Below are 15,199 nucleotides of genomic sequence, written 5' to 3'. Positions count from 1 at the left end.
CTTGAGCGAAACTAAATAGAAACGAAACTATCCCCAGACATAGAACTGTGTAATTTTTGGCTTAAAAACGATTTCGATGTCTCACGCAAAACTATAATTTATAATTTCACTGAAACCTTTGCGATTGGAATAAATCGACGATAAAAATGCAACTACCGGGATTTATTTTCTAGAAATGTCTTCACAACTGTAAAAATATTATAAATTAAAAAATTAAACACTTTTCTAACATAAAGAAAATTAAATTTGCCAATATCGATTATTTTTGCCTTGATTAAATTGTTGGTTGAAATATAACAAGAATAATCAACACCATCTTAATCGTATACCAGATTTATTATGAAATATTTTTGAATGGGGTTAATTGTTCTCATAATCATTATGAATAACTCGTTGCCTGCAGTTTAACAATGACTATCACATTTACTTGATCGTGTTTGATGCGACGTCTTACAAATTTTTTTAAAAGCGAAATAACACCTGCTTAACCCGCTGCTTTAAAAAGTTAAAAACTACAACTCATAGACATATCTGCGGCAAACAAGACAAACTAAATATTAAGTTATAACAATCTAAATGAAAACTATCACTGTACGTAAAATAAAGGCAAATGATCATGGTTTTAAAAAGCTCATTTTTACAAGAAACGCGTCACTTTTCACAATATTAAAGTTCAGAAAAGATGACGAAACAAAATTAACTCTAATCGATGGCTATGGGTTGGACAGAATAAATCCCAAACCCTATACAAACAGGAACAGCTAGGGAAAAAAATTGGAATATTTGAAAAAAAACATTCAGTTTAAAAGCGAAAACTATTATATTAAAAAAAGTCTACAGAGGAAAAAAATATGTACTACCCAATACCCATAGATGTACAATTTGTTTCTTTCTTGAACTGGGAAGGGTTATTTGAGGCTAAAAATGTTTAGGGGAGTGATTGCCCGAGTATGACGATCGAAATCACGTGGTTCAATGAACAAATGGCGCGAAAAAGTAGATCCGACTCTGCTCAGATAATTAGCACTGCGGTTTTGTAAAAACTATGGGTTGCTGTATTTATATTAGAAATCTATTTTGGTGTTTTTTTATATTTTTCGATTATGGTGACTAACTTTAACTAACCTGAAAGCTTCTGTCAATTTGCTAGTTCATAAAGTGTCCGTAAGAACTTGTTGGCGGCTACTTATAGCTGCCGCCTGCAAAACTTGCTGTTACACTGATGGGTTTCTGTATATATATAGAAATTTATTTTGGCGACCTTTTTTTTAATTTTTCTAATTATGATGGCCAACTTTAAAAATGTAATGTTTGTTTAAAGTTGCTAGCTCAATAATTGTTTGTTGGCGGTTTTTTGACTAAGAAGAAAAAATGGCGGGAAGTAATACATTTAGATTAACGACCATAATTCTCTCGTTTCTTGGATTTATTCTGCTGTTTTGTGACCTTGGAACGGTTGAAGGTCGAAACATGTCCAGATGTCGTCATCCAATTGTTGCCCTTCGCCAGATTAGCACTTTTGCTTTAAGAAGAAAAGTCAGGCCTTGCATAGCGGGACGTGTAAGTAATACCTTTACAACAAATAATCTGGGATTTTACTGGATTTTAAAACTCGTTTTCAGTTGCACATTTTTCTCAAATTTTTCTCAAAATTTTCTTTTGATCATTTGGTCACAGTATCACAATCTTATAGTGACGCAAATCCCTCTTGGTTTTTAAATCAAACTATCACACAACAGTCTGTACAAAACCTTTTTAAATTTCCTTGTTAAAGTGTATCTGTAACTTAGCAGCTAGATTTTACATAATCAAATAAATGAAATAGTTGCGGAATATTAAGATATCTTAGCAGTCACCACTCAAAGCCTAAAAAATTAGTAGAACCACTTCAGAAAAAAAAATCTGTTGGTGCTGGTTATACTTTTGCCAAAAACAAATACTATTTTATTGCGTTTTCAAAAAGTGTGTTGACAAAGTCGCATTGTTTAGTTAAAATTAACAAGATTATTGATAGGGAAAGTAAATTAAGGCATTTTAATGTGGTTTATACAATTTCGTAAAATTACCATGTTACCGATGTTGTCACCACCGATGATTATTAACTTCGCCATTTTAATTTCGATTAATAACAGCGCCATTTTTTGTAGGTATCAGCGGATTAAGCACTTAAGGAACGAAACTTGTTGTCTAACTTAAACAGTAAAACGCTTGTCACCTGTAACTGTAAGGCCAGTAATTTATGTTTTTCTTGAAGAAACCTGGTCTAATATTGGCATATGTCGTTATTATTGATCTGTACGATTTTAAAACTAAACCACATATGTGTGTAATAAGTGGTTCAGCTGTAAAACAAAATTTTAAAACTATATTTATGTTTTTAGAAACACAATAAAATCCAAATAATTTCCTGCGAACATCCTTCTAAAGAAATTGACGAACATGGAAAGCTTGAGCTGGTTTACGACACATTAAAGTAAGTGTTAATTTACAGTAAAAACGGTTTGCTTTAAATGCGAAACGTAATAAAAACATTATGATGTTATTAAAAAAACGAGTTAATTGATAAAACTTGACATTTTAGTAGCGCAGCATTTTGCCAAAACCTATGCCTGTTTATTTGGTAATATAGGGCAAAAAATTAAATGCTTCTTGCTTTTAATATTTAAACGTTGAAATATTTAATATTTAAATGAAAGAATTAGTGTACATGTTTATGAATTAAAAAATACTTTTTAACTTTATCAAACAGGTTTAATAAATCATTAACAGAGAAATGAGCTTATTTATAAGTTTTTTTTCTGGAGCTTTGTGGTAAATAAAGGTTAAAATCCTTTAAAGGGAAAACAGGTCTTTTACACATCTGAACAACATTTCAATGTGTTAAGAATTAATTTATATGTCAGTACGTAGTGCTACAGAAAATGTGCTAATTGTAGTGTTTTTAATTCGATCTGTTTCAGTAAATCTACTAAAATACCGCCATTTTGTTTAAAAAAAATTGTTGCTTTTTAAATACTTTTTTTAGTTATTTTAAACAACGTATATTTTTTACATTGTAAACAAAAATAGAAAATAAAGTTTAATTTTATGGAACCTATTTTGTTCTTTTGAATCTGTTTTTAACTATTAATTTGGCAAAAACGTTTTAAAAAAACTACCCAGTCATGTCATCAACGCATTTATTGTTCTTATCCAATCTTTATGGATGTTTTTATTGAATTCGTTTCAATAATTCAATTGTTTTAAGGTTGATGAGAGGAGTTGCTTATTCAGTTTACGACCCCGCCTTATTTTACGCCGATGAACTGGCATCGTTTATCAACTCTATGGTCGACGTGGTTCCCAATCGCTGTGTAAGTTACAAACACCTACTTTTTTACTTTTTTAATTAAATTTTTGTATTTTTTTTCACTTAATTTTGTGTTTTTTTGACTTATGGCAAAGCTAATAATTCTACATGAAAACATAAACAGTCTCACGCGCACAACTTATTAAAAAAGATATTTGTAACTAACGTTAGCACCAGAATTGAATCAGTTACAATTTGTTTGAACTAAATCTAATTAGTTACAAGGTGTAATTGTAATTGAAACGTCGTTGCTTTTCGGTATATATTTTAGTATATTTCGTAATTTTTGTAGTAATGTTTTATAGAAAAATTCTAACTAAAAAGGTATAATGCCTCAAATAACAAGTTATTAAAAATGTTTTTTTTAAAAAATCCTACCTAAGTAAATAGTTTGTATCGTTGTTTATGTGTACAAAATGGCCACACTTTGTTTGTTTTTTTTCCATCAGCAATATGTGAGTTATTTTAACCAGATAAACAGCTATACTAAAAGCTTGCGCGTTGGCCAGTTTATTGACCAAGGCTGTTGTTTCAACAGCTGAGGAAAAATAACTCAAAAATACCTTCGATAAGAAAAATTCAAAGTCCACAACAGGCCAAGATTTGCCTCTTCACCATGGCTCGCTACCTTAACGTGGTCAAACATTGCGTGAGGAATAATCGTGCCCTCATTCCAATATCAAGACTCTACAGAAAACATGGCGGCTTGAAATCCTGCTTCTAAGTAGAATATAGGCTTTGTTTTGACGTTCCAATTTAACAATAGGTATTTTTACGTCATAATCGTTTGCAATAAGCCTTGGAAAAAGTAGTACAATTCACATATATATCACGCTGCGTTGACGTTGCTAAGATATTTTTAGAAAATATTTTTAACATTATAAATAAAAGTTTATACAAGGTTTTTTCATGCGTGATGACCATGGTATTTTTTTCCTATTTTCCACTGCTTTTTGTGAGCATTATGACCTAAAACTACATTTTGTTCAATTGGAACGTAAAACAATAATCCATTGTGGCAGACTGGATTTTTCTTTTAATTATTGCAGTCTGCTACTGAATATCTTTCATAATCGTATGGTTTACTATCAATTTGCTTTCAAAAGATCAGCTAGATTGTAAAATAATTATGATTAACCGAAACATTTTTAAATCGTGAAGAAATAAAAATGCTCAAACGTCGAATGTGGTTAAGTCAGGGCGGTAGTCATATGGCTTACTTATTTGTCTTAACACGTAACAACATAAGTTGTCTAAACTGAAATTTAAAAATGTCGCCCATTAATCGCTAATTAATAACATAGCTATGTCTTACGTTTATTAAAACATTTCAGTTTTTGTAAACAATTGACGCTTCTTGTATGTGCTTAGTTTCAATACTCTTTGTTCTTTTAAACAGATGACGTCAAATATAGGCTGGACCTATTTTTATTTATTTCCAACTGAACGTATTTATTTTTGGTAGTAATTTATGATTGTTTGTTTTCTTGAAATATTGACCTGAATCAAATAACAAAGTTAATTTTTATGTACCTATTTATTTAAAGTAGTAAATTATGAGTGTTTGTTTTAATTAAACTATGAAACCTAAATTAAATATTAGAGTTGCCTTTTATATTGCATATTGTCGCTGCATCATTTCTTCAATTTATTGAAAGTTTAATGTTGTGTAAACATGAAATTTGACTAATATATTTAAAGCCTGCCTTAAGTTATTTCGTGGCCTTTATGTTTCTATTTTGTGTAAACTATTTCTTACAAATGTGCAAAAACAACTTTTATTCTGCAGTAGTGACAATGTTTTTTTCGAAAAGCTGCATTTTCATTTTAAACGTTTTTTACCTGCTCTGTGTATATCAATGCTTTTAGAATAAAATAATAATGTTTTAAAAACACAAATTTTACCATGATTTCAGGTCAATAAAGGGGAATAAAAACTGAGATCAGAATACTTAAATCGAGCGTTTCAAAAATTAAGAAAAAAATGTTTTTCTGGAGATCAAAAAAGCAATGTTTATATTAATTAATAATGGCCGTAGAATATTAAAACGCCCAAATAAAATCAATTAAAAGATGTGGAAACAATGTTTCATTTTTATAAGGCAGTATTAAAAGTGAATTGTGACGTGACAAGAAATGGGTTTGAATGTCAGCAACTAACTATTTGTCGTTGTCTGGAAAAATATTTTGATGTCGAGCTTATGTTGTTTGGTAGTGGAGTCACCGGCACTCAAAACAAGAGTTTATGACAAACTATGGCTTGTTGTAAAACAATTACAGACTTGGAAAACTACATAATTCTAGTTTCCTAATTCAATGAATTAGAGCAAAATGCGACTAATTCTAATTCTAATCTAATTTGTGAATTGCTTGTGTGCTCTAATTCTAGTTTTAATCTAATTTGCATTTCATCAAACACTGCTACTTTGTCCAATGGCATTTTCAGTCTCTCAGTTCAAACAAAGAATTTCAATTAAAACTCTTTGGTAGAAACGACTTGTATGTATTTTTTACAGTCAAAAAAGCATAACATGCATACAAATTAGCCCACAAATATTTACCATTCACGTTTTAAATAATTAAATGTGATTCTAGTTCGAATTCTAGTGGAAATTTGATTTTTTCGAAATTCGGTAATTTTTATTCTAATCTAATTTTAAAAAGCTAGAATAAATCTAGTTGTCCAAGTCTGAGGTACTCAAGAAACCAGTGAGGCAACATTATGGAAAACTATATGACTTCTTGTAAAACACAATAATATCAATATATGCCAGAAGTTTGGCGGATACAACTTTTTGCAAAGAAAGTGGCTATTTGACCGGATCGCTCTTTTACGCTTGCACCAATACGTGATTATTTATTGATTTGGGTCCGGGTTTGGGTGGTGTTAGTATTAATTTTATTTCCCAGTTTTGTATAATTTTATTGATGTTTTTCCAAAATCGATTTAAGTTACTTTGTTAGCCGGGTAAATAGCCTCATGAGGGCCTATAAGCTATTTGACCAGATCGATGTTTTACACTTGCATCGGTTAGTGATTGTATGTCGTCCTTTTGCAAGGTAAATGTTTTGTACCGTTACTGCAGTAACTTAATATAATAAGACCTTTACAACAATGATGATAATAATCAATCTGTGTACCGCGGTACACTAATGTGCTTTAAAAGATTCTTTGGTTTAGTTTTTTCTCTATCTTTTTTCGCGGCCACTGAAATACTTAGCGTAAGCATTACAGCAGGGGGTGTCCAACATGAGGCACGCGAGCCAAATGTGGCACGCGACCAAATAAAAAATGGCAAATTTGTTATTCAGCCAAATGTCATTGTTTATTCACAATTCAAAACAATTATACTGTTTTTATTTTTCGTATAAAAGCGTTTTTAATATGAAAAAACAGTTGCAAACTTTGGCACGGGAAGAAGTTCGAAGATAAAAATTGGCACGCCGGCATGTTTGAGTTGGACACCCCTGCATTACAGCGCAGCTTTGGCGTCCCAAATATTTTCACTAAGCTTTTCTAAGTGAACAAAACATAACATATTAGTATAAATAGGTTTTGCTTCTGAAATTTTCTGTTTTAGTAAGATTTTGCTCAAACCTCTATACCAGTGGTTCCCAAACTTTTTTGGCTCGCGGCACACTAAAAAAATCGTAACTATTTCGCGGCACACTTTTAAAGAACATCAATAGAGTAATTTTACAATCGCCTTACCACACGACAAACTTTATGTAAATGTCTCAAAATATTAATTGAATAGTGCAAATATAAGTCTAAAATACTTCCGTGTTTGCCTATTGGTAATACAAATACTCTCTTTTCCAAAATTACAAAAAACATTTTCGCCGAGGCACACTAGTGTGCTGCGGCGCACAGTTTGGGAACCACTGCTCTATATACCAACTATGTGAACTACTTTAGTCTCTGGCCCAACCAATAAAATTAAACGTCGCCACAATTTTGGTAGAATGGATTGACAAATACTGCTTTGGTAGGCCGCTAGATGTTTTGTGATTTTAGGAAACAACCTTTTTGTGTTATAAACACGCATACAAGCATGCGCGACTTGAAAGCACACCATTCTTTAGAAAACTGTTGATATTTTATTTACGTATTAAATTGCCATAAATTAGGACTGACGGACTAGTCATTAATCTTTGTTTTGCAGAAAGTGTTTCGTCAGTATTTTATCATTTATTAATTGATCCATCACCTCCCCTCGCGGTAGAAAAGTCCGAAATATCGGATCAGGGTCGACACCCTATACCAGGGGTTATTAAACTGGGGTCCGTCACCTAGTTTTAGGGGGTCCATGAAGGCCTAATTAAAATATTAGTGTATATTTAAGAAGTAATCAACTTATCAAACACAACAGTTTAATTAAAAATAAAACGGTATTGTACTGAATGCATTAAACTCCGTTATACTTTCACATTTTTGGACTGAAATCAGTGACTTATGAAGTCTATTTGTATTGTGACGTAAATTTATGACGCGAGGCCAAAACAAATTTTAGGGGTGCGCGGTAAAAAAAGTTTAAGAACCCCTGCCCTATACAAAACGTTAGTTAATCTAAACTTAAGATCGACCGATAAAACATCAAAAGCCATGGTTTGCATTCAAACGCAGCATTTTTTCATGTTGAAAAGTAATATAAAAAAAGTTCAATTCGAAATGTCGTCAGTCGCCTTATCTGAATATGGTACAAGTACCACAATATGCACTATTTAGCTACCAAAAGCAAATGTTCACAAAATGACTTTAATAATAATCAAAACAGCGTCAAAATTTCATTTGTCGGCTTATTTATTTCTTGTAGCTTGATGACAATACGGAAAAAGTCTAGACGAAAGGAAAGAAAAATCAAAAGCAGACAAAAGTTGGTGTTCGATCGAAACCGCAAAATTGACACTTGCATCGAAACCGAACAAAGCTCTTTGCCATTGTGTCGTAGTGATGCGTCATAATGCCTCCAGTGACGCGTGAATGGGTGAAATCGTCGCGTCGATGAAACTGGGTGAAAGAATGCGACCCAGCCAAAAGTGGGGGGTTTCCCTACAACAAAGGGGTAGTTTGTGCCGCAATTTTAGCGACATCGCGACGCAGCCCATTGTTCGCGCATAAGGGCCACTGTAAAGGTAACGCTCGCCTTCAAATCGAGTAGATCTTGGTGGAATCTTTAAAAGTATTTTATCAAGAAAAAAAAATACGGGCTGCTTTTAATTATGGCAATTTTATACCTTTTAATATATGCACCTAAGGCACCGCAAAGGTTTAAAAAAGTTCTAAAACAACTATTAAAATACAGAATACTGCAGTAATCCCAAAACGGTATCTTCATTTGTGCTAAAAAACACACGTGTGGATCTTTTTTAAATACCACAACGATCCAAAACAACCTTAGTACTTGCTCAAGTTGCTGACGTGTACAGAACTCGGCTGCAATCCTTGAGTTTGTTATTGGGAGGTACCGACAAGCTATTTATAACGGTTAATAGTTATTTTTGCAGTACAACAGGGTGTATGTTTCTGGGGTGCAAAAAGTTTAAGTAAACGTAAAAGTTCGTACTGTTCAAAAAAAGGTTGACAAGCACTGCTCTAAGCGTTAGAGCATGCAACAATGTTCAAACGTTATTCGCGTCTGTAACACTATTCCATGCTTTATTTCTATTAAAAAAGGAAAATAAGTGTAGAAAAAGAAGAATAACAAGTCCATACAGAAATGTGTAACAATGGCCGTTTTGCCTCCGCGGAAGCCTATTTATTATTTATCTACACTTTTCTTCACTAATAATAAAATAAAACATAGAAAATCAAAGTTTAATTATTGCAGGTTGTGTTTAGAAGTACTTAAACAATCCAACCAAACTCGTAGCATTTCTAACAACCATTTTACCGCCTTTATAACGTTATTCCACACTTGCCTCCAAATGAACAGAGAACCTCCCAGGAGTTGCAAGATCCCTGGTAGCAAGGCCTCTCCGGCGCTCCAAGCGGTAAGCTACATCACGACTGTACCCGCCGTTAAAGGTCGCTGTTCGCTCGCAAGCCGCCACCAAATCTACGACGCGTCTCCGATGACGTTCCAGGCACGTGACCACCAGGCGCCAGCGGAGCGTGTCGAGCGCGTAAGCGGTCACGTGGGCTGCCGGACAGATCACGAGCAGTGTAGTAAAGACCAGGGGAATCGCAGTATCCTGTTTGGCACCGCCGTAGTCTAGCGCCACCAGGTGTGGGGTAAAGCCCGCCGCCCAGCGGTAAATGTGGAATGTGAAGAAGCAGAGGTAGAATATTGTCGGGTATATGACGTGTAGAAGACGAACCGACACACTGCTCGCAATGACGTCGATCAGCATGACGACAGCAGTGATGACGTAATAGTTGATATCGTCACTGGGAAGAACAACTTGAAAGCAATGTGCACATGTGTTCAATTGCACCCCAGTTAAGTCATTTCGGATGTAATGCCATAGTATTAACGAACGACATAAGTATTGTAACATATTGTTTTCAAAGCAAAGGATTAAAGCCGAAGCACAGTAACATAATAAGACGGAACGAGACAAACTTATCGAAATAAGCTTAAATGGTCAAAATAACGCCTAGAAACGTAGGAAGGAGGTATGGGCGTCGCTGTTTTGGCACCGGATTGTTTTACCTTGATTGGGGTTAGAGGTGGTTAATGGATGGGGTTAGAATTTTTGGTTAGTGTTGAAATTTTTAGTTATAAAGTTTGGGGTGAAGTTAATGGTGAGGGTTTGTGGTTAGGTTAAAGGTTGTTAAGTCCAACTACGGCCTAATTCCCAAATGTGTATTTAACTATATTTAGGTATAGTTGCTAAAATCTACTGCCAGCAATTTAATGTATTGTAAGCAAGGCATTGGCCGCTAGAAAATCTAACCAGCGTTAAAATATGCACCGGACTCCTAAATGTGGCAAATTACAACATTGTGTATTAGGAACACCAAAACTTTATATCTACCTTGCTAATGGTGCGAACCAATCCTGGGCTGCCACGTCACCAGTACTTTGCGCTATGACGTAAATAATGGAACAAGCGAAGCATGTCAAGGAGCCGTTGAACACTGTTGTTTGTAACATCCATGCAATCTTGTGGTACCTGGCAATAACGAACGAAAAAAGTAATAACAGTTAAAAAACTGAACTTTAATATTAATTCGACAGAAGATTGAAGAAGGCATTGTGTATTATATAATGTGTGACGTTATCTTTGTCCAGTTAGACTCCATAATGATTTGATTACAAACACACACATTGTGTATATGTACGTTTCAGTTGTTAGCATGACATAATTACGGAAAAAATAGAAAATTTGTTTTAAGTTCCTTTATTTTTTTACTTTTTGTAGCACATATTTGTTCAGAATTACTTTCTTATGCTCTTCTTTAACTTAAAATAATATACGTCTACATGAAAAACAAAAACAAACTTTACAGAATTTGGCAAAAGCTCAAAGTTCTAATTTCAGTATTAAGCATGTTCGATAATATCGGATCGGAGCCGATACCCGATACCCGATACCCGATACCAAGTGATAGTATCGGTCGTTGTCCGATACTAGGGTGTTATCGGTGCCGATCAAATACAAAATTAACATAGGAATGTCAGCCATGGTTTAACCCAGCATTTACAACTTCAAACCAGGGCTGCGGAGTCGGACTCGGGACTCTACGGAGTCGGTTTGTTTTGCCGGAGTCGGACTCGGGACTCGAATAAGACCGCGTAAAACTACCCGAGTCCGACGTGCGCATGCGCAGTATCAAATTTCTTAACTGTTAAGGCGGCAAAATGTAAGTTGTAAAAGTGTAATAGCAAATGGTGAAATATTTTTAAACCATGTAATGCGGGTGGATCAATTATGACACCAATATTAGTGGATTGCAGAAAATCAACCTTAATTTAGTTGCGTAAATGGGTAAAATACAGGCTGTAGAGTCAGAGCTGGACTCGAGACTCGGGAGTCGGACTCGGGTTGTTTTCAACCGACTCCGCAGCCCTGCTTTAAACAATAATTTTTTCTTGCGAATGTTACCCAAAAGCGACCATTTTCTTTATACTAGGGTGCACAAATAATAACAGTTGCATCGACCCGGACAAATTGCCTTTTTCTTTCCGTTTTCTTCCTATGTACGTTATTTACCTTTCATAGGAATGTTGTACACGATTTAACACATTTGCAATTTAAACACATATTTTTTAAGAATATAGAAAACAAATATTCTCACCACGAGAGGTCGTCGTTGCACAGACAATCGTGGAAAAATTCCATGACGGTGAAAATGAGCGCTAGAGTGTGGTAGAGAGTATACAGGATGAAATTCCAAGTGGGGAGCGCGAGTAACCAAGGATTCTGTGGAAAGAAGCCAGTTTAAAGTAGGCAAGATAAGAATAAAGTATACTTTTATGGGAGGCTTATGAAAACCAAACCTTCGGGTTAGACAAGGCTAGAAAAATCAGTTGTAAATCATGTCGAGAAACAACCATAGCATTATTGCCTGCTGCATCCTGTTTGTAAAACTAACCTGTGGTGAGGTTCGAACTCACAACCTCGGTCATACCAGGACCACGCTTACAAAAGAATTGACAAATTAGTACGAAAATTTCTACATCAAATTAACAGTCAAAAATGTGTTTGTACTAGGGATTTACATACAGATAACAAAATACATATGAAGGTTATCTGTTTTGCATAAATTAGAAAAAATTAAAATATTTTACGTCAAAAATATATAAAAGGCACATTCACATTTGTTCTATCAAATTCATAGGTCTATCGTATATGCTTACTTTACCTCGGGTTCTTCAGTCCTGGTTGCTTCTTTATAAGCAGCCCAAGACAAGCAGGCGACCGCATGAGCAAAGCAAACGAAGCGGAAAACAGCGTAAGGATGCTGCTTCTTCAACCACTAAACACATAAACAGACCTGTTGTATAACCACCCTGCAACACACGGACTTAATAGCACACTAAATAATTAGATTTCTATTTCAAAGAACTATAGAGGGAAATGCGGCTTAATTAAATTCTATAATATTTGTGAATTGCTTGTATGCCACATGGTATTTTTTAAGTTTATTCCTATCGCAAATTAGAAAAATACGTACTTTCCAAACCTGACAACCGATTCTGCTTGGCTTAAAGTATGTCTCATCGACATATTGCTATAAATATATCTTTGTCCACAAAATAATTCTACTACCAACCTAACCTTCACTTAAAAACGCATTCAGTAGCAAAACCTGTACACAGCTCAAAAGGCGAAGTGCTGATTTCATTAAGCGCTTGTTGCCTGAAACGATTTTGCAAAGCTGAGGCTTGGCATGTTTATGACGTCACTCAATTTTAGGGCTCTCAAACCGCCATAGAAATCGTAAATATTTTAAGGCAATTCTAATTAAATAAAGAAATTTATAACATTTGATAAAATCAATAATTTGATTAGTTTGTCGTATTGTGCTGCTATATCTTTATACTATTGAAATTAAAAAAATTCAATTCCTCTAATGTGTTGTGAAATAAAGTATGTTCTTTTGAGCAAAACGAAAACATGGTTTGCTAAAAGCATTTTGTCGACATTCCATATTATACTAATAGCTATGATCCTTGGAAAAAATGCTTTATGGCAGCATATATGTGTCAGGGTGAATTTGTGCAACAAAATAACATGAGCGTTAGAAAATGGACACACAAACCACCCAGGCGCTTAATAAATGTACTAAAACAAAAGCAAACATTTGTAACATGTTTCAACAAAAGGATGACTGGTACAGTTTCACACCTGAGGTGTTATACAGACAATAGGCTGACAAATTGAAACCTGTTGTGAACGGTTCTTACTGACATTTGAAACCATTGATGGCTGGAATTAACTGGCACTAAACCTAATGGCTGCCTCCAAATGTTACAGCTCCAAACACACATAAACCAGGCTAACGCATATATCGACATATTACCTAAATTACTGTATTCTTAACCAGCAGGTCTTAATGCTAAACCAATTAAAAGACATTTAATAACATAGTTTAGTTCTTGCTACGACTTTTTTAAAAGTTTACATTTTCGAATGTTGTAATAAGCAAGTGTATAACATTGTTTAAATACTATCGATAAAAATAATTGGGCTTTGTTCAATCACAATGAAATGCTTTGTGATACCCGAAGTTTTCAGCCCAAAATAAAAGATAGTGATTCAAACAAATGTTGCGAAATGATAGAATTAGGCCTTTTAAGGCTAAACGAGTAGACAAAATGTGAAATATGCTGTCGAATTAAAGTTTTGTTCAAATGGGGGACTCAAACAGTTTGTTACATCTGTTCGTAAAACAGTTAAAATTTGGTGAGGTACTAGTTTATAGTTGTTTAAGTTTAAAATCGTACTTGTTTATTGTTGTTTAAAATTCCAAAGACAAAAGGACATTGTTCAGTCATAAGAGTCAATACTCCATCAGTAGTTGCGCTCTTTAATATAGGTACTAAAAGACTTTTCGGCAAAAACGAACCAGGAGGCAAAAAAATATGTTGTTGAAGTCCTAATTCATTGTACTTATTCAAAAAAATTCAAAGTTTATTCTACTTATATAATAAAAGTGGATTGTGACTTGTGAGGTAAAGAGTATGTTAAAAGGTAAGCCCAGTCAACGAAAAAAATAAAATCACTAGTTTGTTGTTGTTCAAAATCCCTAAGACAGTGGGTCATTGTTCGGTCACAGCAGTCAATACTCACAGCAGTAGTTGCGAACTTTGTCGGGTTTTTCTCGCCCAATCCCATCATTCGCCAGTGGAGCTCTTTGCGCAGCTTTTTCGCGCAGCTCGGAAGTGCGCGTTTGATGACGTCATCGTGACGTCGACGCAAGGATTCTGGGGAAAGCTGAAAGGAGTCGGAGTGACGAAATGTGTGACGGTGACTGCTTCGGAAACTTGAGGCTGAAAAACTTGGCCTCGATTCGTACATTTTTTTATATAATTCTGAAATTACTGAAACAAACGGAACGCAGTAACAATGGATTATTTTCAAGTCCAAAAACTAAGCCTTGTCTGAAAAACTGGGCATCGATTCGTACATTTTGCAGATAAGGCTAAGTTTTGGGATTTAAAAATACTTCTTAAATTACTGAAACGAAAATAACGCAGTAACAATAGATTTTTTCGGCCTGCCATTTTTTTTATTACGTTTGTTTATTTTTGCTTATTTCGAGCTAATTTGTTAATGGCTAAAACTACTCACTGAATTCTACACTTAACACAGTTTTCTCAATTTTTTTCAGTAAACGATTTATATTTGTAGTTGGCTAGTTCATTTCTCAATAATCAAAGCTTATTTGCTTCGCATCGTAGAGTTTTTGCACAAATATCGCCGATACAACTTCAATAAATGAAACTTCGTAATATAAAGCCCGACGTTACACAAAACGAAAAAAAGATTAAGGAGTCGCTCTTGCCTGACGTCTAGCGGTCGAACTTAAATAATTTGGGCGAAATTAATTGACTTGACTTAAGTTATTGTATTAAATAACTTGGTTTGAAATTCGGTGTTTTTACAAAATATTTGTCAATAAAATTGGGCTATTATCTCAATTTTTGCAAATAAAACAATTTTCTTGCTATATGTTGCGTTTTGGTTATTTTTTGGTTAAGTTGTTGCTCAATTCGAAATAGTTTTTTAACGTTTTATGTCAATGACTTGACTTGGAGTTGACATGTTCTAATTTTCAATTGACAGGGACTTGAATTGTCATTTGCAAAAGACTTGTTTTGGACTTTATTTGTTTCTCAAATGACTTCAATGCGACTGAAGTCATTTAAAAATATCTTGTTTACAACACTAAAAAAA

The 15,199-nt window shown here is 34.2% G+C and overlaps 1 protein-coding gene across 1 annotated transcript; it reads right to left on the bottom strand.

Moving 5' to 3' along the window:
* Positions 1-8,800: 8,800 nt before the first annotated feature.
* LOC146137213 (uncharacterized) lies at positions 8,801-14,320 on the bottom strand. The gene is made up of 5 exons (XM_083393781.1): positions 14,093-14,320; positions 12,162-12,275; positions 11,595-11,719; positions 10,331-10,468; positions 8,801-9,740 (listed from the first exon to the last, which is right to left on the bottom strand). The coding sequence occupies exons 1-5, from the start codon at positions 14,318-14,320 to the stop codon at positions 9,257-9,259; spliced, it is 1,089 nt and encodes a 362-aa protein (XP_083249907.1). The 3' UTR covers positions 8,801-9,256.
* Positions 14,321-15,199: the final 879 nt, after the last annotated feature.

This window comes from Ascidiella aspersa, chromosome 7 (genome assembly GCF_963924565.1).
Source record: "Ascidiella aspersa chromosome 7, kaAscAspe10.2, whole genome shotgun sequence".
Taxonomy (NCBI): Eukaryota; Metazoa; Chordata; class Ascidiacea; order Phlebobranchia; family Ascidiidae; genus Ascidiella; species Ascidiella aspersa.
Note: the sequence above shows the minus strand (reverse complement) of the source record. Positions and strands in the feature narration are given on the sequence as shown.